The 21,614-nt window shown below is 42.5% G+C and overlaps 4 protein-coding genes across 4 annotated transcripts; 2 read left to right on the top strand and 2 right to left on the bottom strand.

The window, feature by feature from the left end:
* Window positions 1–955: 955 nt before the first annotated feature.
* LOC127776781 (protein GET1) lies at window positions 956–3,468 on the bottom strand. Its single transcript, XM_052303327.1, has 7 exons — window positions 3,292–3,468; window positions 3,003–3,082; window positions 2,803–2,873; window positions 2,501–2,571; window positions 2,318–2,399; window positions 1,707–1,756; window positions 956–1,502 (listed from the first exon to the last, which is right to left on the bottom strand). The coding sequence occupies exons 1-7, from the start codon at window positions 3,370–3,372 to the stop codon at window positions 1,416–1,418; spliced, it is 522 nt and encodes a 173-aa protein (XP_052159287.1). The 5' UTR covers window positions 3,373–3,468; the 3' UTR covers window positions 956–1,415.
* A 131-nt stretch (window positions 3,469–3,599) lies between these two features.
* Window positions 3,600–6,247, top strand: LOC127776782 (uncharacterized). The gene is made up of 3 exons (XM_052303328.1): window positions 3,600–3,785; window positions 5,444–5,565; window positions 5,631–6,247. The coding sequence occupies exons 1-3, from the start codon at window positions 3,641–3,643 to the stop codon at window positions 5,952–5,954; spliced, it is 591 nt and encodes a 196-aa protein (XP_052159288.1). The 5' UTR covers window positions 3,600–3,640; the 3' UTR covers window positions 5,955–6,247.
* Window positions 6,248–6,842: 595 nt separating this feature from the next.
* On the top strand, window positions 6,843–9,408 carry LOC127776783 (uncharacterized). Its single transcript, XM_052303329.1, has 3 exons — window positions 6,843–7,060; window positions 8,581–8,702; window positions 8,775–9,408. Exons 1-3 carry the CDS (start codon window positions 6,916–6,918, stop codon window positions 9,096–9,098), a joined length of 591 nt encoding a protein of 196 aa, XP_052159289.1. The 5' UTR covers window positions 6,843–6,915; the 3' UTR covers window positions 9,099–9,408.
* Window positions 9,409–12,953: 3,545 nt separating this feature from the next.
* LOC127776309 (uncharacterized) lies at window positions 12,954–20,981 on the bottom strand. Its single transcript, XM_052302665.1, has 3 exons — window positions 20,444–20,981; window positions 14,941–15,047; window positions 12,954–13,514 (listed from the first exon to the last, which is right to left on the bottom strand). The coding sequence occupies exons 1-3, from the start codon at window positions 20,979–20,981 to the stop codon at window positions 12,954–12,956; spliced, it is 1,206 nt and encodes a 401-aa protein (XP_052158625.1).
* Window positions 20,982–21,614: the final 633 nt, after the last annotated feature.

Raw genomic sequence — 21,614 nt, 5'->3', positions numbered from 1 at the left:
GTGTTGTTACGCGGGGTGGTGCGCAGTATGAACTGGTGGTATCGCCAGAACCTAGAAAAGCTTCTCCAGATTATCACCAGCTAAATTTCTCCAGTTGCTTATAATCTAAAGTTCTCCCACACAGGCTCTTACCATGCCTCAACTAGATGCCAATCCTTTCAACGATGTGATCCGATATGTCAAAAGGTTAATTCCCTCCCCCCCCCCCCCCCCCCCCCCCCCTAAGAAAACCTAAGCCACACTTCTTGTGGCAACCGCACTTTGGCTGTGTTGAGTTCACGCTAAAATTAAAAATTTGGTTGAAATTGAAACGATATGACGGAAAAGTTGGAAGTTTATGCAAGTAGGAAAGTTTGATGTAATGGAAAAAGTTAGAAGTTTGAAGAAAAAATTAGGATCTAAACACGGTGTTTGTAAATGTCGTTTAATTCCAATGGAACATTGACTCAACGGTTTTACTAGGTTACCACACTGAGTAGACCACTGGCCAAATATGAAAAATACTAGTATATCATAAGGCCGTAAGCAAACATGGCTGTAAAAAATATGATAGGTGAGTAAAGATGAAGCGCCAGCCTCCTATCAATCTTTGCTCTTAGTCTATATTTTAATTTGCTTATTGGTATAGTCACCACACCACCACAAAATCATCAAATCAACATGCCACACAGGAAAAACCACCCAAGATGTTATTTAGATTGCACGAGAAAGCTAAGGGGTTCAATACCTGATTCAATAGTTCAGGTGCTAAAGTAAAATTTCATGACTTCTCCCTTGAAAATATGAGAGAGAGTTCCTCAAATAAAACTGTGGCCACCCCTATGATATGCTATTTTATATTTCAATCACTCAAAATCTTCTATGAAATCATTAACATAGATAGAAAAAAAGAGAGGGAAACATGGCATCGATAGAGAACATAAGTATAATTGTATAAGAAATTGATTCCATGAGAGGAAAACGAAAAATGAAATCCCAGTAAGATTGATGATGGGCTGTAATCTCATATTCCAACCGACACAACCAGGGTGGAATTTTACACTGCATTACTTAAGCCTTTTGAACTAAGCAACAAGTAAATGCTAAACAAAAGAAATATACCTACTACAACTACAACATACTCTTCTAGATATATCAACTAGGGGCATAGTCGCACCAGTAACTCTTTTAGGAAGTCACAATGTGCCACACAGGCAGCCATGCAGTGTGTGTAAATTTGCAAAATATAAACATGGTTAAAAAAAAGAAACACTATGAGAAGGAGCTGTGGATGCAGATAGGCGCAACAAAATTTTACAGGAAGTGGCATCATAGGAACCATGATGTTGCATAGCTACATGTAGAAAGTCTACAGTTTAAAACTGTAAGAACAAAACTGAAAACCACAGTGAGCAAATCGAACTCTTCAAAAGGAGCTATGGGTGCAGAAATATAGGGGCAAGTTTCTGGCACAATAACTTGCTGACACGAGAGGTTAAAAGTAGCCATGGGATAATTCCAACCTGCACGAGAAGAATGATGAGTTAGAATAGGTGGAAACTTTCAATCTTGAAAAATATTCAGAGCTTAGTTAGGAAATTGTAAAAATGTTATTCAACTATGTTAGTAATTTACTAGGGTATCTGGGAGCAACACTAAGTAGAGGGTTTTAAATAAGATACCACCATGCCTTATTTTGAATAGTGCCTAAAACTACATGTGCTTACCACAACACGGCCTGTGGCAGCATCAACACCTCTCCAGGAAAACATCCGTCCTGTCAATCACTTAAAACCATTAACTTACTGGTTAACTAAAGCAAGAAGGAAAAAAACCTAGCTGATGTCACCACACCATATCTACAAGTCAAATACACCACATAAAAATTTGGGGAAAATGAAGGATTTTAGGTTTGTCACTCTATAATAATCATTCACATTGGGGATCTGAGAATATGTGGCAAGTTATATCAGTTTCTCTAAGCATTCTCAGTGAAAAAACAGTCCCTGCTTGGTCAAACAATTGGCATATGGTTATTCTGATTAGTAAAAGAATAACTATCGTATTTTGCAATGCACACTAGATTCAGAACTCAGAAGCATGCATTATGTTGTGGCCTTATGGGAAGGGGAAAACAGAGCCGTTTTCCTAAGGTGTATTCATGTTTTTTAACAGAAACTTCTTATCCAGCAAATGCCATTATTACAAAGTAAGTACCACATTTTCCTGGCAGATAAATGTTGAAGTGCATAGCATACAACATGATGAGCAAACATTAGGTAACCAGCAAGGCTTTGTAACAAACTAATCAGTAATAAATGGAAAGGAATTAACATACCAAAAGGTTGCAGAAGATGTTTGGGAACAGTAGTTACAGGAGCACTCCAAAACCACAGAATGAGCAAGCCGTAGATTAGAACCTATCACCAAATGGATGGTGATTCGATGAGACAATGTTGAAAGTATATACATTACAAATATAAATAAACGAGAAAAAAAAACAAAGTTCATCATGAAGCACCTTGGAAAACAACATAACTCGTCCGTATTGGTTGTATAAAGACTGCTTCCCTTTGATGTCCTGCTGTTGCACTGTATGGACATAAGAAAAGAGTATTTCAATGCAGGTGATTGTACTTAATGCACCTTCGGACATATCTTATAGCAACTATTGAAATACTATTTGGTATCAACACTGATAGGCTTTTCTTTGCTCAAAAACTATCAGTCTGTGCTTCAAGGATTAGGCGACATGGGAGCAAAGATTTCTATGGTGCTACAGCAGGCAAAACACAGGAACAAACGAACCAATTCAACTCATACATTTTGCCAGTTCCTTTTCTTTAGCAGCAGCCAGCCGCTTGAGTTTTGCGGCTTGTGCAAACGTTGAGGGCCTGCACCACAAGCAGCTCAAGAATCAGATAAAGGGGAAAACTAAAGAAAAAGTCTCAAGAACAATTACACCGGAGTCACTGAATCCTAGGGTTGAGATGAGGGGAAGAGCAAACAAACGAATTGCATACGTGGATAGTGCACTAGCCTCCTTGAGAATCTGCGTGATTTCTAGCCGTAGCTTGAGCTGGTCATCAGTAATCGATCCCCTCTGCAAAATCGACAGATCAGGAGCGACGCAATTAACAAGACACGATCCACATTGCAAGCATGTCCACTAATCAAGTAATCAACATCTTCCCTTCCCCCGAACAATCTATAAACCCCTTCCGCCCTAGAGAACAAGATCAATCCATCGATGCGGAAACGGGGAAAAAAAAAAGAGAGGGAGGGAGAGCGCGCGCTTTCCCTGGCGCTGACCTTCTTGACGAGATCGAGGACTTGGTCGAGCATCTGCAGCGCCGAGACGAGGAGGAACACGAAGGTCGCCGCCAAGGACATGGTCGCCGGTGGGGGGCGGGCGGCGCGGCGCGGCGCGGCGAGTCGACGCGGCGGCGCGGCGTGTCGTGGCGTGGCGTGGCGCGGTGGTGGTCGGGTTGGATTTGTGTTGGTCTCGGCTCGAGCCGGGTTTACCCGTTCGTGGACGAATCCTGACCGTTGGTTTCTGGCGCAGCGGCGCGGATGGACGGCCCCGATGAGTCCGAAGAATCTATATAGGAGGCGGAGCAGGAGAGAGAGAGAGAGAGAAGAAGAAGAAGAAGAAGAATCCATGGCGGCCAAGAGCTCGGAGAAGAAGACGGCGGCGGAGGTCGTCGCCATGCTGGATCTGCAGCGCCACCCCGATGGCGGGTTCATCCTGGAGACCTTCCGCGACCCCTCCATCTCCCTCCCCAAGTCCGCCCTCCCTCCCCGCTGTAAGCTTGGCCATTTTCATCGGGTTGCTTGATCTCGCGTTGGATTGTGGATTGCTTCAATTAGAGGTCATTTCCACTTACAGATAGCTGTAATCGATGATTTCGGGTCCGGATACTGTGCTGATTATTGCGATTGGAGATATATTATAATGGAGTTCAGAAATCAGTGTGAGTTCATGATTCTACGGCAATATGCTCGTCAAGATCATCCTAGTTGTTTAATTGTTGTGTCTTTTGATCCTACTTTTTTGAAATAAACTGGAGTAATTATAATCTACTGAAGACACAGAAAAAGAAAAGGACTGTTTTCTTTGGGCACGAAATTCTGGTAATTAAAAAGTATTAGTAGGATCTGAGGCAGTAGGTGTTCTACACTCAGAGAGTCAAGGTTCCCCAAACTAGTCAAGAAGTGCAAACTATTGTTATTTCCTGGCAGTTTTCTTTTGTGTAGAAAATTCCTAAATAATGAAGTCTGACTTCTTATACTTTTTAGCAAAATCCAGGGGTATTTGGCATTATATGGCTCATTCTATGTGTTAGTACAATAATAACAGTAAGAACAACATGAACGAGATTCGAATTCTGTGTATATCCTGCCTACACTGGATTGTTATAATCGATCAGATTTTGTAGCTCCTAAACTAGATGATTTAATTTCTGATAAAAAAGCTTCATGAGTTAATAAAGGGTCAAACATTAGTACTCCAAACATTACTGCTAGGTTCTGAGCTTGCGGCCAGATGTATGTTCTGGATCGTGTATACTCTGGAGTCTTGACATGTCTACTAACTGTCCATCAATAAACTTGTGATGAGATAATAATTTCTCGTGCTCCTTGACTGCTTCCTTTCTCTTGTAAAGTAAATGTTAGCTCTTGTAACTAAGCGTATTTTACTGCTGATGCGTGCAATTTTTGACTTGGCGAAATTGGCCTAGCTGCATTTTTTTCCCCCTGACCAAGGGGCAACTATCGCTGTCTCTCCTTTTGCGAAGGATACACAGCAAGAGTCTGGTCAGTAGTATATCCTGGTTTTTACATCTAGGAAGACTCAAAAAAGGGCATATCTGTAACTCACAGGCCATAGGAGTATTTGTTCAGAAGTATTATCAACATGACTTTGATTTGTCGTTACTTTTACATCATTATATTTGATTAGTGCAAATTTGGTCCTTTGATGCTATACACAACTCTTTCTCTTGCTAACTGTGCTTAGTCAATATTGGGTGCTGAGTCTTTAACTTCTCATTTATCCTAAAAAAAACACTTCTAAATTTGGGGTTTTCACATATCAGATTAGCACACCATTGAGCATGAGCCTGACAAACTTCATTTACTGTAACACACAGACCAGAGATGGTTCATAATTGACAGACTCAGTCCCATGATAGTATAAAATATCTTAGAGCATATTCTTTTTTTCTTTCTTTTGAACTGCAGGCAAAAGCTTTGACCACTTTTAGAGGTTATTCATCAATGCATTGTGTGGTGCCGCCCACTGTTAACTCCCTAGTTAACCGTCATAAGAGTAGAGTCTGCTTAACATTTTAGATTACCACATAATGTTAACTCCAATTTCAGTTCCTGTGAGCTACTATAGATTTATAAATAAAAATAACACATTATCTCTAATTTTGTCAATGTGTTTCATTCCTTGTAGATAAGGTAGACCGTGCTGTGAGCAATGCCATATATTTCCTGCTACCTGCTGGAGAGATCGTTAAGTTGCATCGCATCCCTTGTGCTGAGACCTGGCACTACTACATGGGGGAACCTCTCACGGTCAGCAAATTTTAACATAAATATCAAATTAACATAACTTCTTGACTAACCCCATTTTTTTTCAGGTATTTGAAGTGCATGACGATGGACAATTCAAGATGACAGTTGTTGGACCTGATCTACGGCATGGCCAAAAGCCACAATACACAGTTCCTCCAAATGTTTGGTTTGGCGCCTTCTTGACCTGCGACATCGAGTCCTTCACCGAAGATGGAAGTGTGTTTGTCAAAACGCCTGGAAGAGACTCTGAGCTGCACTACTCTTTCGTCGGTGTAACCTGTGCTCCAGCATTCCAGATTGAAGACGACGAAATGGCAACACGGGAGAGCATGAAAGCTTTGGTTCCTAAAGCAGAAGCTTTCATCAACTACCTTGTGCCTTCAGACTGAGTTTTATTCCACTCCAAGTAGCTCGCTCTACGTAATGAACTGTATGTACCAAGCTACTGATGTTTGCAGGGCAGAAACCCTGAGGCCTGAAGCTTGCATGTATCATCACTGACCAGTTAGTAGTATTTAGTATTGGTTTGGTGACATAGTTTCTCACTATTTTTTCGGAAATATTCAGTTTGTTTCTCCTGGCAGAACCACTTTTCTTCTCAAGGCCTATTCTCATCTGTCTCATTCTTCTCTCTGCTCCCAAATGTATCCTCTTTGGTAATCAACCTCTAATATTGCCCTAAGTCTCTGTTCTTAGCCCAATTTCTCTGCTCCCTCATTTGTTGTCTAAAAACCCAAAGCAAAAACCAAAATTTAAAATTTAAAACTAGATTTTAAGATATTTTCAACTTTTTTAGCCGCTAATAAACTGTCATGGCTTATAATCAGTTCAGAGCAACCGATGAGACCCTTTGTGCAGTTAGCAAAGGATAAAAGCACGAGTACCACTTACAGAAACAAGATCTTCGGTTTAGTTGGCGAAATGTTTTGTCGTCACATCGGATATACAAATACACATTTGAAGTATTAAATATAGTCTAATAACATAATAAATTATAGATTTTGCCAGAAAACTGCGAGATGAATTTATTAAGACTAATTAATATGTCATTAGTAAATTTTTAATGTAGCACCACGTTATCAAATCATGGCGCAATTAGGTTTAAAAAATTCGTCTCGTAATTTAAATTTGTGCAATTGTTTTTTCCTACATTTAATACTTTATACATATGTCCAAATATAGTATTCTATGTGACAGCGTGAAAAAATTTATTTTGGGAACTAAACAAGGCCATATTTGGTGATCGACGGTCGAGATGAACCCAGCTGGAGAAGGGAAACACCTGATTCGAAGAATCTAGAAGCGGCTGGAAGCCTCGGACAGAAGGCGGAGCAGAGGAGAGAAGAATCCATGGCGCTCACGAGCGTCGAGAAGAAGACGGCGGCGGAGATCGTCGCCATGCTGGATCTGCAGCGCCACCCCGACGGCGGCTTCTACCTGGAGACCTTCCGCGACCCCTCCATCTCCCTCCCCAAGTCCGCGCTCCCTCCACGCTGTAAGCTTTTGGTTCTTCCACTACTGCAGCTTCAAGTTTTTTTTCCCCTGGTTTATTGATGATGTCGCGTTGGTGGAGTAGTGATTTCTTCAATTAGATATCATTTCCACTGACAAATAACTGTGAATTCTTGTCCTCGGTGTTTAGTTCGATTTATTCCAGGAAACAGCAGCGTGAGTGCATTTGCTCATTAAGATCTTCTTAGTGGTGTTGTGCGTTATGATCCATTTTCGGAGACAAAGAACTAATGATAATCTACTGAAGACAAAATTGTAGGTTTTGAGTTCCCCCAAACTATTCAAGATGCACAACTTGCTATTCCTGGTTGTTTTCTTGCCTGGAATGTTGCTAAATAATGTAATAGAGTGCGTATTTTAGCAAAATTCAGGGGTACTTGGCTTTATAAGGCCCATTCGGTGTATTAGTACAATAATACTCCCTCTGTTTCACAATGTAAGTCATTCTAGCACATAAATATGAATGTGGGAAATGCTAGAATGACTTACATTGTGAAACGGAGAAAGTAGTAAGAACAACATGAACAAGATATGAACTCTGTGTATGATGTCTACACTGGATGACTACAAAAATATTGTTCAGGTTTTGTAGCGTTTAGACTAGATGATTTAATTTCTGATTAAAAAAATGCATGATTAATTTTAAAAAAAGGGCCAAACATTAGTACTCCAAACATTACTGTTTGTTTCTGAACTTATAGCGATGTTCTGAATCATGCTGTACTCTGGACATCTCTACTGACTGTCCATCGATAAACTTGCGACGAGAGGATCATTTCTTGAGCTTTTTTACTGCTGCAGTTTCTTTGTGAAGACCTGGTTCCTACATCGAAGGAGATTCAGAAGGGCAGAGGTGTCACAGCCATGCTGAAATGTTTTGCATAAGAGAATACTTGTTCGGAAGTATTACTAACATGAAATTGATTGGTCATTACTGCTACATCATGATTTTGTTGTTTTGTATTAATGAGGCACAATGTGATCATGGACTCAACTAGCAACTTAGCACAACTTAAATTGGTACAAGTTGGTCCATTAATGTTGTACGCAAGGCTCTCTTACTAGCTGTGCCTAGCAATAGCGGGAAGCTAGGTGCTAGTTTTTTTTTTTTTGACGGTTAAGCTGGGCGCTAGTTCTTCTTTAACTTGTTTGGCACACTACAATTTAGCACACTGATGATGAGCATGACCACCTTCAGTTCCTGTAACACACACCACCAGAGAGGCTGAGTAGCTGACAAAGCGACACCCTCACACATGACAATATACTCTTTCTTATATTGATTTTTTAAGTTCAGGCAAAAGCTTTGACTATTCTTAGAGCATGCTCATTTCATCTGCTGTAAACTAACCTAGTTAACCATAGTCTGCTTACCCTTTTAGAGTATCACATAATGCAAACACTAATTTCAATATGTGTGAGTTACTATAGATTTATACTTGAAATAGCACATTATTGCAATAGCGTTTTCACTAATTTGTTATTATGTTTTATTCCTTCTAGATAAGGTAGACCGTTCTGTGAGCAGTGCCATCTATTTCCTGCTGCCTGCTGGAGAGATTGCTAAGTTGCACCGCATCCCTTGTGCTGAGACCTGGCACTACTACATGGGGGAACCTCTCACGGTCTGCAAATTAGCATAAATATCAAATGGCTTGCGCTCTTCAGTAACTTCCTGACTAGCCCAATGTTTTCAGGTATTTGAGGTCCATGACGATGGACAGATCAAGATGACAGTCGTTGGACCTGATCTACGGCATGGCCAAAGGCCACAATACACAGTCCCTCCAAATGTTTGGTTTGGCGCCTTCTTGACCTGCGACATCGAGTCCTTCACCGAAGATGGAAGTGTATTTGTCAAAACGCCAGGAAGAGACCCTGAACTTCACTACTCTTTCGTCGGTGTAACCTGTGCTCCAGCATTCCAGTTTGAGGACAACGAAATGGCAACACGGGAGACCATGAAGACACTTGCTCCTAAAGCCGAAGCTTTCATCAACTACCTTGTGCCTTCAGACTGAGCCTGAAACCATCACTCCAAGTAGCTTGCTCTTCGTGATGAACTTTATGTACCAAGCTACTGATTCAGTACTGATGTTTACTGCTTGATCTGAGATCTGTTCAGGACTCGCAATGCAGAAATCATGAGGCCTGAACCTTGCATATATCATCACTGTATCAAACTGGTTGTTTGGTTACATAGTTTTGACTCTTTTTATGAAATATTGTGATTGCTGACATGCCTTGCAGTTTCTCCAGGTAGCATCAGTCCTTTCTTCTTCAGTGTCTCCTGCTTCTGTCTTCTCCCAATTGTATCCTATTCAGTAATCACCCTCTAATATTAACCTAATTCTCTGTTCTTAGCCCCATTTATCTGCTACTTCCTCCGTTTCACAATGTAAGTCATTCTATCATTTTCCACATTCATATTGATGTTAATGAATGTCTAGATTCATTAATATCAATATGAATGTGAGAAATGCTAGAATGACTTATATTGTGAAACGGAGGGAGTGTGTGCTATCTCCATTTTCTCCAAAACTCCTTTATGTCTTTGGCTACATTTGTTTAAATCATATCACTCTGATGCTGTAGCGAATCGTTCAGGTTGTTGGAGTGTATAAAGTGAATTGCCCGCCTTTCCCTATCAGTTTAGGCTTTTAGGTGCAACTGGCTGGTGCATGCAACTTAATACAGCAAACCACCATCGATACTATGAGTGGTTTGTTTTTTTCTTTTTTTATGTAAGGTCGAAATTAATTTCATTAAGCAAACCAACATCGATAAGCAACTGTTGTTTGACCGCGTATCAGATTATCTCCAGAATCAAGCAGAGGGATACTTGGCTGGCCGCATGCATGCAGCCGCGTGCCTATCCTTGTTCCGGCGAAGGTCTCTCTCATCGGCATCCAGGCGGCGGCTGCGACCAAAAATCGGCTATAATTGCAAGGGATCGTGTAGTCTCGTACCACAGGCTCGCATCCTACAAGGACCACATTAGAGATCTTCTACTCCCTCCGTCGTCGCATAATATAAGAGATTTTGATTTTTTGTTTGTACTGTTTGACTACTCGTTTTATTAATAAAATTATTATTTATTCTTTTTTGACTTACTTTATTATCCAAAGTACTTTAAGCATAACTTTTCATTTTTTATATTTGCACAAATTTTTTTAATAAGACGAGTGGTCACACAGTGCAAGGAAAAACTCAAAATCCCTTATATTATGAGACAGAGGGAGTAGTACCGAGTAGTAATAATTTTCTGCAGCATATTGACACAGACAACTAATAAGATTTTCTTTCTAGAAAAAGAACGAAAGAGAATATCCACCTTTATTAATCACAATAATTAGTAATTAATTAACACATTAGATTGTTAATTAATAATTAACCTGTTAAGGTTAGTGTTTGTTAGTTATAATTAATCTATTTTTGTTGTTAATTAGTATAGAATATACCAAGATTAATAGTTATTAACTTATTATTATTATTATTAATTAATTAATTAATTAATTAATTAATTAATTAATAGTTATTGTTCCATGCATTCTCATCCATTTAACCAAACATAAAATTGGATGACCATTTCCACCCAACTAAACAAAAAGTAAGATCACCGTAGCCCTTTGGGATAAGTCCATTTTACACACCTTAATTCTTACCTTCGTCAAAATTTCACCCTCAAACTCTAAAACTGAGTATTTAACACCCTTCAACTATCAAAATCGTTCAATTTACTCCCTTGTTTCAGATCAGGCGGTTTTGACCTACGTGGCAACTGACATGGCAGTCTGATTAGGGAAAAAATATTAAAAAACCGTGGGCTCAATATGTCAGTCAAAGTTTTTTCCTCTTCCTGCCCTCCTGTCTCGATCTTTACTCTCCTCCCCCCCCCTCTTTGCGACGGTGATGCATAGCCCCGACGCCACCGAGACCTCCCTGTGCTGTGGAGTGCCACTACGCGCCGAGCCCCTCAAACTCTAAAAGTGAGTATTTAACACCCTTCAACTATTAAAATCGCTCAATTTACTCCCTTGTTTCAGATCAGGCGGTTTTGACCTACGTGGCAACTGACATGACAGTCTGATTAGCAAAAAAAATATTAAAAAACTGTGGGCCCAATATGTTAGTCAAAGTTTTTTCCTCTTCCTGCCCTCCTGTCTCGATCTTTACACTCCCTCCCCTCTTTGCGACGGTGATGCATAGCCCCGACTCCACCGAGTCCTCCCTGTGTTGTGGAGTGCCACCGCGCGCCGAGCTCCTCCCCAAGGGTCGCCAGCTCGGCGTTGTCGGAATCCTTGCTATGGAGCACTGCCAGCTTCCCTCGAGGGTCGCCAGCTCGCTGCCTGAAGAATCCTCACGAGAAAGGGACCTGAACAACGATGATGCTGGGAAAGGCCAGACACCGTAGGGACTCTATGCAGTGCTTCCTTCCCCGCGCTGACACCTCCTCGAGCACCACTGCTCCTCCCGCTTATGGGACCCGTCTCCAAGACCAAGGACAGTAAGGTCGGGGAGCACGTTTGACAGAGGCAGTGGCAGAGCTGTAGCTTGAGGCGGGGTGGAGACAGAGCTCGAGCTTGCTAGCCGGTCTGAGCAAGGAAGAGGTGCTTTGGGAGGCGATGAGGAGGTAGATCTCGACCCTAACCTCGTCATCCTCACAGACACATAGAGGAGGATGCACCCCCGCTATTCACTCATATCGCCACCGATGATGTGGAGGCGCAAGGGCTGCCTCGTGGAGGTGGAGGTGGATGCTGAGCTCACAAGGTGGTGGTAATGAAGGAGTTGTACATGAGGCAGATCGGATCCAGGGTCAACAACTAAGCGAAGGTGACGTAGGGGCTCGATGAGATGGCAACAATTAATGGAGGAGCTCGTCGAGACAACGACACTTGGGGACATGAAGCTCGGTGGAGGGGCTTATTGCAGCGCTAGAGCTCAACCTTGCCTACGCTGACTCTGCAGAAGCATGCTGCTTGGATCTCAAGGAGCGGTGAGCTCCCAAACAGAGTTATGAGGTGTCGGCGACGGGCTTTGGTAGATGAGGTTGATTGACGAAGGCATCCTTTAGGGGCTTGGGGAGCCTAGTGGTGGCAGCGACTGGTGGGTGTATTTGATAGGCAACTTGCATTGAGAAAGAAAGCTATGGAAGAAGATGAGTTGTGCTGACAAGTGGGTCCCACTATTTTTCATATTTTTTTGCTGACCGTCCTGCCATGTAGGCAAAAACCTGCCCCGGTTTGTTTAAGGGGGGGTAAAGCGTCCGATATTAATAGTTGGTGAGTGTTATTTATTCGGTTTTGTAGTTTGGGGTATGTTCTAGACAAAGACAAAAGTTGAGAGGGTGTAATGTGGACTCATCCTTATCTCTACTATGGATAGCAATATTCTATTATATGTTAGTCATATTCTATTATATATTCTATTATATGTTAGCCATGAACCGAACGTACCCTAAACTTTTCGATACTTCTCATGCGTGTGTTATTTGCAAGACAAGGGGATTTGGTACCTGCACATTGGCTCTTAATTACTAGTATTTTTTTTGAGCTTTTTAGATAACGTATATATATCCATAAACACCGTGATTCGACTTCTGATGGTTTTCAATATAGTGCTTCCTCACTCGGACATCCACCTAAGTGGAAAATAAGTGGACATCGGAAAAAAAAAACACTCTCTGGCCGTAGATGCCCGAAGCATGCATGTACAAACACATACATACAAGAGCCATCTCTCTCTTCAAAAAGAAAAACAAAACAAAAACAAAAGCATCTCTCTCACATGAGCTGATGATTGTTATCTCTCCAAAATTCGAGCAGCTGCAGAAATGCATGCATGCAAGAAATTAATCTATATATCGATTTCAGCTAGGCATCGAAGCTCCAACGACATGTAGTAGCTAATTCGTCATCCTCACCGTCGGCTTCTGCTGCCGGTGCTGTCACCGGCCACATCGCCTGGCTTCCAGCTGTCGCCGTCGGTGAGTACATAGGTGGTGGGTTCGCCATGAACTGCGACCAGTCCAAGCTCCCAGCCGCCACCTGCACCGGCGGCGGCGCCGCATTTCCCCTCACCACGCCGTCGGACTCCTCGGTCGCGACCTGAGCTGGAACAACAATGTCGGCCGGCGCCGCTTCGGCCGACGGCCGGTTGGCATGCGACACAGCGAAGGCATACACCTCACGCAGATCGCCGGTGCGGGCGGCGGTAGGCGGCGGCGGGGACTCGGGGAAGTTGAGGCCGGCAATGGCTTGGACGCCGCGGAGGCAGATGAACGCGGCGTCGAACGCCCGCGCCGCCTTCTCCGGCGTGTCGTAGGATCCCAGCCATATCCTCTCGCGGCTGCTGGGCAGACGGATCTCCGCCGCCCACTTCCCCCACTGACGCAGCCGCACGCCCTTGTATTTCCTCCTCTCCGCCGCCGCCTGCGCCGCGCTGCCGCCGTCCGCCGCCGCCGCCGCGCTCTTCTGCATGAAAGACACTGGCTCCATCGGTGAGCTCATGATCTCGAGTGAGTGAGTACTGAGTAGTGAGTGATCGATCGAGCAGAGAAGTGATCTAGCTCGAACTGAACTGCCGCCGCCGCCGCATGCATTTATATAGGAGGTAGGGTGACGCGCGGACTACCGCGTCGGACAGTGACGTGTCATTGGAAACTGAGGGTGAGGCTACGTACCGCGTAACTAGCTCTGCAGCTGCCAACTGGGCCCGCGACGAGAGCAGCGCAAGAGATAATTAATGACGTTAGAAGAAGCTTCCACTGACTGGTCAACACTCCGATCAAAAGCCGTATTTTGGATTTTTGCTCATGCATCGCAGCAACATGTTACGGCTGTGTTCGGCACCCACTGTTGGGAAAAACATAGGCTGCGTACGAAAAATGAAACGATCCATTAGCACGTGATTAATTAAGTATTAGTTAATTTTTTTTAAAAGATGGATTAATATGATTTTTTAAGCAACTTTCGTATAGCATCTTTTTATAAAAACGTACCGTTTAGCAGTTTAAAAAAGTACGCACGGAACACGAGAGAGAGTTGTTGGGAACAAGGGTACTGAACTAAGCCGTAATTGGTCAAGAACTAGTTCCTTCGCAGACAAGCAATCTTGTTTTCCAATACGCAAGACAACAAGAGCTTAATTATTTAACATATTTCTTTTGACTGCCACATTACACGTTTTACTTGGCGATGTATCTTGTTTTGCATTTAATATCTTCCCTCCTTGTAATGCCAATGATTTTGGTGATTGGCTAAGGGGAGTGTTGAGATCTATTAGAAAGCTATTTTGTTTGGGGTTACTGTTTTGTGTTGGCCAATCTAGCATTATGGAAATAATATGGTTTTTAACAACAAAAATTGTCTAATATAATGCAGGTTGTCTTTATGTGTTCCAGCAGACTCTACTCTTGGTCGTTGATGCTATCACAGGAAAAGTATGATACTATGCGCAATAGTGCTATACTCTTAGAATTGGTAGCTAAGAGTTTTTTGTTCCACTTTGGATGACGTAGCTCCTACCGAATGGCATGCTAGATTCTATGTGATTTTGGAACTTTCTTTAGTCGAACTTGTTTAGAGGAAGTTGGGGACTTGGGGGTTTGTCCCATCACCTTATGGCTGGATTTTTAGGTACCAAAACTCATTGGCTATGTGTATGTAAATCATTTCCATTATATAAGAAAAAGCTACTTCTTCCATCCTAAAAATATAGCAATATAATATGGAATAAGACACGTATACGCACCAGCTGATGCATGATTGCGTTTGGACGAAAAGAGTGATATAAGTTTCGAGTGCCCACTTGGCAAATATTGTGAAACCTCTATTTTAGATCTGCCATAATTTCAAGTACCATAAGGCCGTCGTGGTGCACACCTCCCGCAGATTGACGCTGCCTCCTGGGCAGGTCGGGTGGACTCCCAGGCTCCACCATACCACTTCCATCTTCACTATCAAGAGCTATTACACCCATAAAAATTAGCCAATCATCGAAAAATAATGCTACTAATCATCCGGGTTTAATAGCGGCGCTTGCTAGCTAGCTGGGGGCTAGAGATGGCATGGCGACGACTCGGTGAAGTTGAGCCCGACCCTTGGCTTGGACCTTGGAGGTCACTCGCGCGGAGGCTGATGAACGTGGCACCGACCCTTTTTCTTTGGCGTGTCGTAGGATTTCTGGTGGTTTGTCTCGACGGAGGATTGTCCAGATTCGTTGTACTAAGAGGGATCACATCCCCTCCTAGGCTGCCTTTTTTTTAAGTACGGAGGGAGTATATATATATATATATATATATATATATATATATATATATATATATATATATATATATATATATATATATATATATATATATATATATATATATATATGTGTGGTGTGTGGTTCATTGACAATTCCTCCCACTGAGTACTACTACAAAACCTATTTTTCTGTGTGGTCAAATTTGATTTTTCCGTGTGGAGGTTTTCCCGTCTGGACCCAGGTGACTAGAAAAATGAATATTTTCGCGTGTGGGTGGCCCAACCACACGAGATAATCGATTATTCTGAGCGGTCAAATTATACCACCCGCACGGAAAAAAAAACCAAAAACTAAAAAAACGCAAAAATCGCCACTGCCCGCCGGACCGCACGCGCCCGGCCGCCATCGAGCCCGCCACCGTCGTCGCGGTCGAGCCTGCCCGCCACTCGCTCGCTGCCGTTGCCTTGACGACGCATGCGACGACGTCGTCGTTGTTGAGGGAGCCGAGCGACAACGTGCACGACGAGGATGACTACCAGGAGGAGCATCCGCCCGCTCGCCCCCGCCTTGACGACGTGCACGACGAACGGCAGACGACGCCTCCACCTCGCTGCGCACGCAGAGGCATCGTCGCCTGCTCTCTGCCGCCCCGCTCACCGCCGCCACCCGCTCGCCGCCGCCGCGGCCGAGCCCGCCACTGTCGTCGCCGTTGAGCTCGTGCGGCTCGAACCAGCCGTAGCTCGAGGCGCTGAAGAAGGCGACGAGGACAAGGCCGTTGCGGTAGCCCCAGCAAACCTCCCCGTCGCTGGTGAGGGTGATGCTGTAGACGTGGCCGGGCCACCATGGGTGGGACTTGACCTTGCCCTAGATCATGTCGCCGAACCGGACGTCGCGTGCACGATGGGAAGGGGAGGAGGGGAGGAGGGCGGGGAGGAGGCGTGGAAACAAAAGGGGGCGGCGTCCATAAAAATCTGTCCTGTAGTAGTGGAGGAGTCACTGCTCACTATTTCATGCATGCACGGTTGACAGTGAGCTGTCATGCCAGGGACACCACTCATTTCTGGGATGCTATACTTTTACCATTTTTTGAAGAGACATGTGAAGGGAGAGGTGAGGTGATATATCATGGTAGCTAGAAACCAAAGAATAATAAAAATTGAAATCATGTAAATACAAATAAAATAAAAACAAGGAAAGCAACATAAAAAGTATAGTGGGGGAAAAGTAAATCAGAAACGCCAAAACTTTAGTGAGTTTTTTTAAATATTTAATTATCTTTATAATAAAGTAATCTAACTAAATCAAACGGGGTCTTAGTCGCCCTGTCTCCGTGGTGAAAGTAACTTGTGTACCTGACGAAAGGAACGCCACACAGAGGAAAGAATAAACATTGTGCAGTGCTTGCGTGTTACACATTAGATGGTGTGACATATTTTCACTAGTACAGATCCTTCTATATGTGACGGGCTCTAATATACCTAGAAATAGCGGGCCGTCACAAGGAAGTCATCTCAATCGGACCGAAAAGTGTCCGATTGAGATATGGTCGCACAGACATGTTAGATGGGCATAAAACCTAAGCCCGTCACGGATGACACCTATCAGTTACGGGCCGTAGTTTAGACCCGATTGAGATAACATTCCATATCTCAAACGGGCCTAAAGTTGCGGCCCATCACAGATGACCATCATCTGTGACGGGCACCAACTTTAGACCCGATTGAGATAACATTTCATATCTCAAACGGGCCTTAAGTTGTGGCCCGTCACGGATGACACGTGCACCAACTTGAGGCTCGTTTGAGATAACAACTAGGCCCGTCACAGATGACTCATCAGTGATGGGCTATATACTTAATCTCTATCGGGCATTAACTAAAGCCCGTCACCGATGACTATTTTTTTCATTTTTCATACGAAATGTTTATATTTGTAAGTTGAACTATAGCAAAATAATTAAGTGTAGTATAATAATTTATTTTATGAGTCAAAATAATTTTACGGGTAGTAAATGATTTCAAATGAAAAAAATGTTTGAACAACTTTTAGTTTAGTCATTTTTCTATATAACATTTTTTTAACAGTTTAAATTTGAATTTAAGAATATGACAACTTCAAACAATATTTTCAAATACTAAATGATTTCAATTGAAAAAGTCATCAACAACAAAGTTGAATAACTCATGAAGATCTAAAAACTTTTATTTTTGTTATTTCTTCATCCGATGAAATGTTAGTAATATTATTCACAAATTTTACATATATGTGTTATAGTTTATAAAACCAGATAAGAGATATGTCAATTTTGTAAACATTGCTACTATTACTTTGTCGTATGAAGAAATGACCAAAATAAAAGTTTTAGATCTTGATAAGTTATTCAACTTTGTTGTTGATGACTTTTTCAGTTGATATCATTTAGTATTTGAAAATGTTGTTTGAAGTTGTCATATTTTCAAATTCAAATTCAAACGGTTCAAAAAATGTTATATAGAAAAATGACCAAAATAAAAGTTATAGATCTTGATGAGTTATACAACTTTGTTGTTGATGACTTTTTCAGTTGAAGTCGTTCACTGATCTAAAATTCTATTTGAACTTTTCAAACTCTGAATTTCAAATTTCAAATTGTTTAAATAGAGTCATATGGAGAAATGACCAAAATTAAAATTTTGCACCTTGATGAGTTCTACAACTTTGGTTTTGGTGACTTTTCCATTTGAAATCATTTAATAACCCCAATTTAACATCCTGGTCTATGGCTTAATAAGATTAATAGAATACTCATACCAACAGGTTACAACTACTTTTTCGGAAGCCAATCTCCAAAGAACTTTGATGTTAAGCGTGCTTGGCTTTGGAGCAATTCTGGGATGGGCGACCAACCGGGAAGTGGGTGCACATGAGTGAAAAAAAGACTGGCCTAGGAGGTCAACTACTTTTTCGGAAGCCAATCTCCAAAGAACTTTGATGTTAAGCGTGCTTGGCTTTGGAGCAATTCTGGGATGGGCGACCAACCGGGAAGTGGGTGCACATGAGTGAAAAAAAGACTGGCCTAGGAGGTCTGAGGCTAGCCAAAAAAAATAAAATTTATTTTCTTGGATTATACTCATATGTGACGGGCATTAACTTAGGGCCGATTGAGATGAGGGTCATCTATGACTCTATGACGGGCATTAACTTAGGGCCGATTGAGATGAGGGTCATCTATGACTCTATGACGGGCATTAAGGATTATACTCATCTGTGACGGGCATTAACTTAGGGCCGATTGAGATGAGGGTCATCCCTAGGAGGTCTGAGGCTAGCCAAATAAATTTATTTTTTTGGATTATACTCATCTGTGACGGGCATTAACTTAGGGCCGATTGAAATGAGGGTCATCTATGACGGGCATTAAGGATTATACTCATCTGTGACGGGCATTAACTTAGGGCCGATTGAGATGAGGGTCATCTATGGCGGGCATTAAGGATTATACTCATCTATGACGGGCATTAACTTAGGGCCGATTGAGATGAGGGTCATCTATGACAGGCCATAGTTAATGCCCGTCACAGATGACTCATCTGTGACGGGCTATATTTATTTTGAGTAGGTCATCTATGACGGGCCATAGTTAATACCCGTCACAGATAAGGGTCATCTGTGACGGGCGCTAGTTGTGGCCCGATTGAGATAGGTCATCCGTGACGGGCTATAGTTTGACTGGTCGTCTGGGTCAAAGCTATCGGTGACGGGCTTTAATTAGGGCCCGATTAAGATAGATTCATCCGTGACGGCCATTTGCCCGATTGAGATAACTCTTCACATCTGTGACTTCTAGCCTGTGACGGACGCCGTGCCCGATTGAGATGGGGTTTACCGCCCGATTAAGATGATGGTATCCCTTATAGTGTTTGACATTATTAAGCAAGTGGTTCATTAGTTATTACGTCGTTTTGAACTTCACTATTAGTATGATTTCAAATAGTAGTCAATGGACAATGATTGGACTTGCCCATATAGTACTCCCTACCTGTTGGAAATAATTATCTTTTTATAAGACTAATATTAAAGCTTCAAAAATATAGTCTATAAATAACTTCTATAAAATACTTACCTTAGAAGCACGGAGACCATATGTATTTCTTTCAAGTTTAGGATATATTAATCTTAAAAGTATATTTGTTAATATTTCTATATATATATATATTGTAATGGAAAATACTGACCGGTAAAGTTATTTTTTTGGATATCGCATCGTTGTCCAAAATGATAATTATTTGCAACCTGTATAGGGAGTAAGAGGATATATATTATCCTACAGATTAGGGCTTTGAAAATCTTATGTACACTTTTCAATAGTATGGTACTACAACAAGAATAAAGTGGTCAAAGTAGTACACTATAGCAACACTGAATACAATAATATTATAATGTACCCGACTTTTCCCAAGAATACAATGGTCAAAACTATATATCCTTTTTAGTCAATGGTATAGTTCTTTGTTTTTTTTTAAAAAAAATTGAAGTCAACATATAAGAGCAATTAATTTAGGATCCAACTTGAACACACAAGAGCTTTGTTTTAACCTTATTCTTTTTATTTTTTTAAGAAACATAATACAAACGCATGTAGGCGCTCAAAACATGTGCGCACTCACCCATATGAAAACACACGCACACGCTACCCATATGAGTGCATCTGAAAAACTACACCGATATATCTTGAATTTGACGAAGTCTCCACAGACATCTCGCTACAGACGGGTATGTCGCCTGCCATCGAAAGAATAAATAACCGTACATGCCAGCACCCCGTACGTGTTAAGTTTAGAACTTGAATCCAGGTAGGCATGTCTAACCACAAGGAATCTGACCAGCTGAACTATGCTCATGTACTTCGCTTAATCTTATTCTTTCTAATAATGTATAACAGATAGATTTAGAAAAAAAAATCTCGTTAATAAACAGAGAACAACACACACACACACACACACACACACACACACACACACATATATATATATATATATATATATATATATATCCAAGAATCGAGGTTCTGAGGCATAAACATATGAAGTGGAGGGTCAGAAATCGAAGCTCCAAAGGTTATCACTTGTAGTACCTTCGACGTTATCTTCCTCCCAATGCTCTGCAGCTGGGGTTGTCGTTGGCGAGTAGAGCGGCAGCTGTGACCAGTCAAAGCTCCCACCTGCCACCTGCACCGGCGGTGGTGGCGCCGCATTTGCCCTGACCACGTCTGAGGACTCCTCAGCCGTCTTCTCCTCCACCTGAGCTTCTTCTTCTTTTTTGAAAGAATGAGCTTCTTCTTCTTGCGCAATGGCGGCATCCAACAACGACAGCAGGTTGGCATGCGACGTCGCGAAGGCGAGCACCTCCCGCGGGTCGGTGGTGCGGGCGACGACGGCCGGCGGTGACTCGGGGAAGTTGAGCCCGGCAATGGCCTCACCGCCGCGGAGACATATGAACGCGGCGTCGAACGCCCGCGCCGCCTTCTCCGGTGAGTCGTAGGATCCCAGCCATATCCTCTTGCGGCTGTTGGGCAGTCGGATCTCCGCCACCCATTTCCCCCACTGCCGTAGCCGCACGCCCTTATACCTCGTCTCCTTCTCCGGCGCCGGCTGCGTCGTGTTGGCCTGCATGAATTTAAGGCAGAGAGATTGTTCCAGGAATTATTAAGGTGTCCTGAGAATTTAAACAGCTCCAGTTTTTTGGCGGGAATTAAAGTATACTCCGTACGTCGGGAATTTATAGGAGTCGACTGTGTCGTGTGACGCGTTGGAGCTTGCTGACCAGCTGGCAGTGGCTGGTGACGTGTACGTACGTACGGCCGCTTAATTACTTACATCTGGCAGTTTGTTCGGGGAGTCGCAGGAGCTACCGCGTACTACTGCAGTAGTACTGGTAGTGCATTATTTTTTGAAGAGAGGCTGCAGGTGGGCCCAACGTGTATGCTGGCGTCTCTGCTCGTGTTTGCACAAATGAGAATGCTTTTTCGAGCCCGTTAATTTGAACTTCTCTTTTTCTTTTTTTGGCATACTACGTACCGATCGACACAACCAAATCTTTTCAGCGTGGCAGCTAAATTTTAGATTTGTTGGCTTGTTGCATGCGCCCAATTGCTTCTTTCCAGCTGGCCGGTAATGTTGAATTTTGGTCAAAAACTTGGGAGACTCCTTTAGATCATCCGTAAGTACTGCTATATATAGGTCTTTTTTTATTTTTGGATGGTTAAAGTTTGTTATTACTAGTTAATATTTCTTCCCAAAATGAGA

Source organism: Oryza glaberrima, chromosome 6 (genome assembly GCF_000147395.1).
Source record: "Oryza glaberrima chromosome 6, OglaRS2, whole genome shotgun sequence".
NCBI classification, from domain to species: Eukaryota; Viridiplantae; Streptophyta; class Magnoliopsida; order Poales; family Poaceae; genus Oryza; species Oryza glaberrima.
Note: the sequence above shows the minus strand (reverse complement) of the source record. Positions and strands in the feature narration are given on the sequence as shown.

Bases quoted from the DNA above. Each gene is read 5' to 3' on its own strand.
- LOC127776782 (XM_052303328.1), top strand. From the start codon at position 3,641: ATGGCGGCCAAGAGCTCGGAGAAGAAGACGGCGGCGGAGGTCGTCGCC. The intron at 3,786-5,443 runs GTAAGCTTGGCC...CATTCCTTGTAG, and splicing joins GTCCGCCCTCCCTCCCCGCT to ATAAGGTAGACCGTGCTGTG. The intron at 5,566-5,630 runs GTCAGCAAATTT...ATTTTTTTTCAG, and splicing joins ACATGGGGGAACCTCTCACG to GTATTTGAAGTGCATGACGA.
- LOC127776781 (XM_052303327.1), bottom strand. From the start codon at position 3,372: ATGTCCTTGGCGGCGACCTTCGTGTTCCTCCTCGTCTCGGCGCTGCAG. The intron at 2,572-2,802 runs GTATGAGTTGAA...ATGTCCATACAG, and splicing joins AGAAAAGGAACTGGCAAAAT to TGCAACAGCAGGACATCAAA. The intron at 1,757-2,317 runs GTATGTTAATTC...AGTGATTGACAG, and splicing joins ACATCTTCTGCAACCTTTTG to GACGGATGTTTTCCTGGAGA.
- LOC127776783 (XM_052303329.1), top strand. From the start codon at position 6,916: ATGGCGCTCACGAGCGTCGAGAAGAAGACGGCGGCGGAGATCGTCGCC. The intron at 7,061-8,580 runs GTAAGCTTTTGG...TATTCCTTCTAG, and splicing joins GTCCGCGCTCCCTCCACGCT to ATAAGGTAGACCGTTCTGTG. The intron at 8,703-8,774 runs GTCTGCAAATTA...CAATGTTTTCAG, and splicing joins ACATGGGGGAACCTCTCACG to GTATTTGAGGTCCATGACGA.
- LOC127776309 (XM_052302665.1), bottom strand. From the start codon at position 20,981: ATGCAGGCCAACACGACGCAGCCGGCGCCGGAGAAGGAGACGAGGTAT. The intron at 15,048-20,443 runs GTACTACAAGTG...TGGGTGTAATAG, and splicing joins GGAGGAAGATAACGTCGAAG to CTCTTGATAGTGAAGATGGA. The intron at 13,515-14,940 runs GTACTTGAAATT...GGCAGCGCGGCG, and splicing joins TGCACCACGACGGCCTTATG to CAGGCGGCGGCGGAGAGGAG.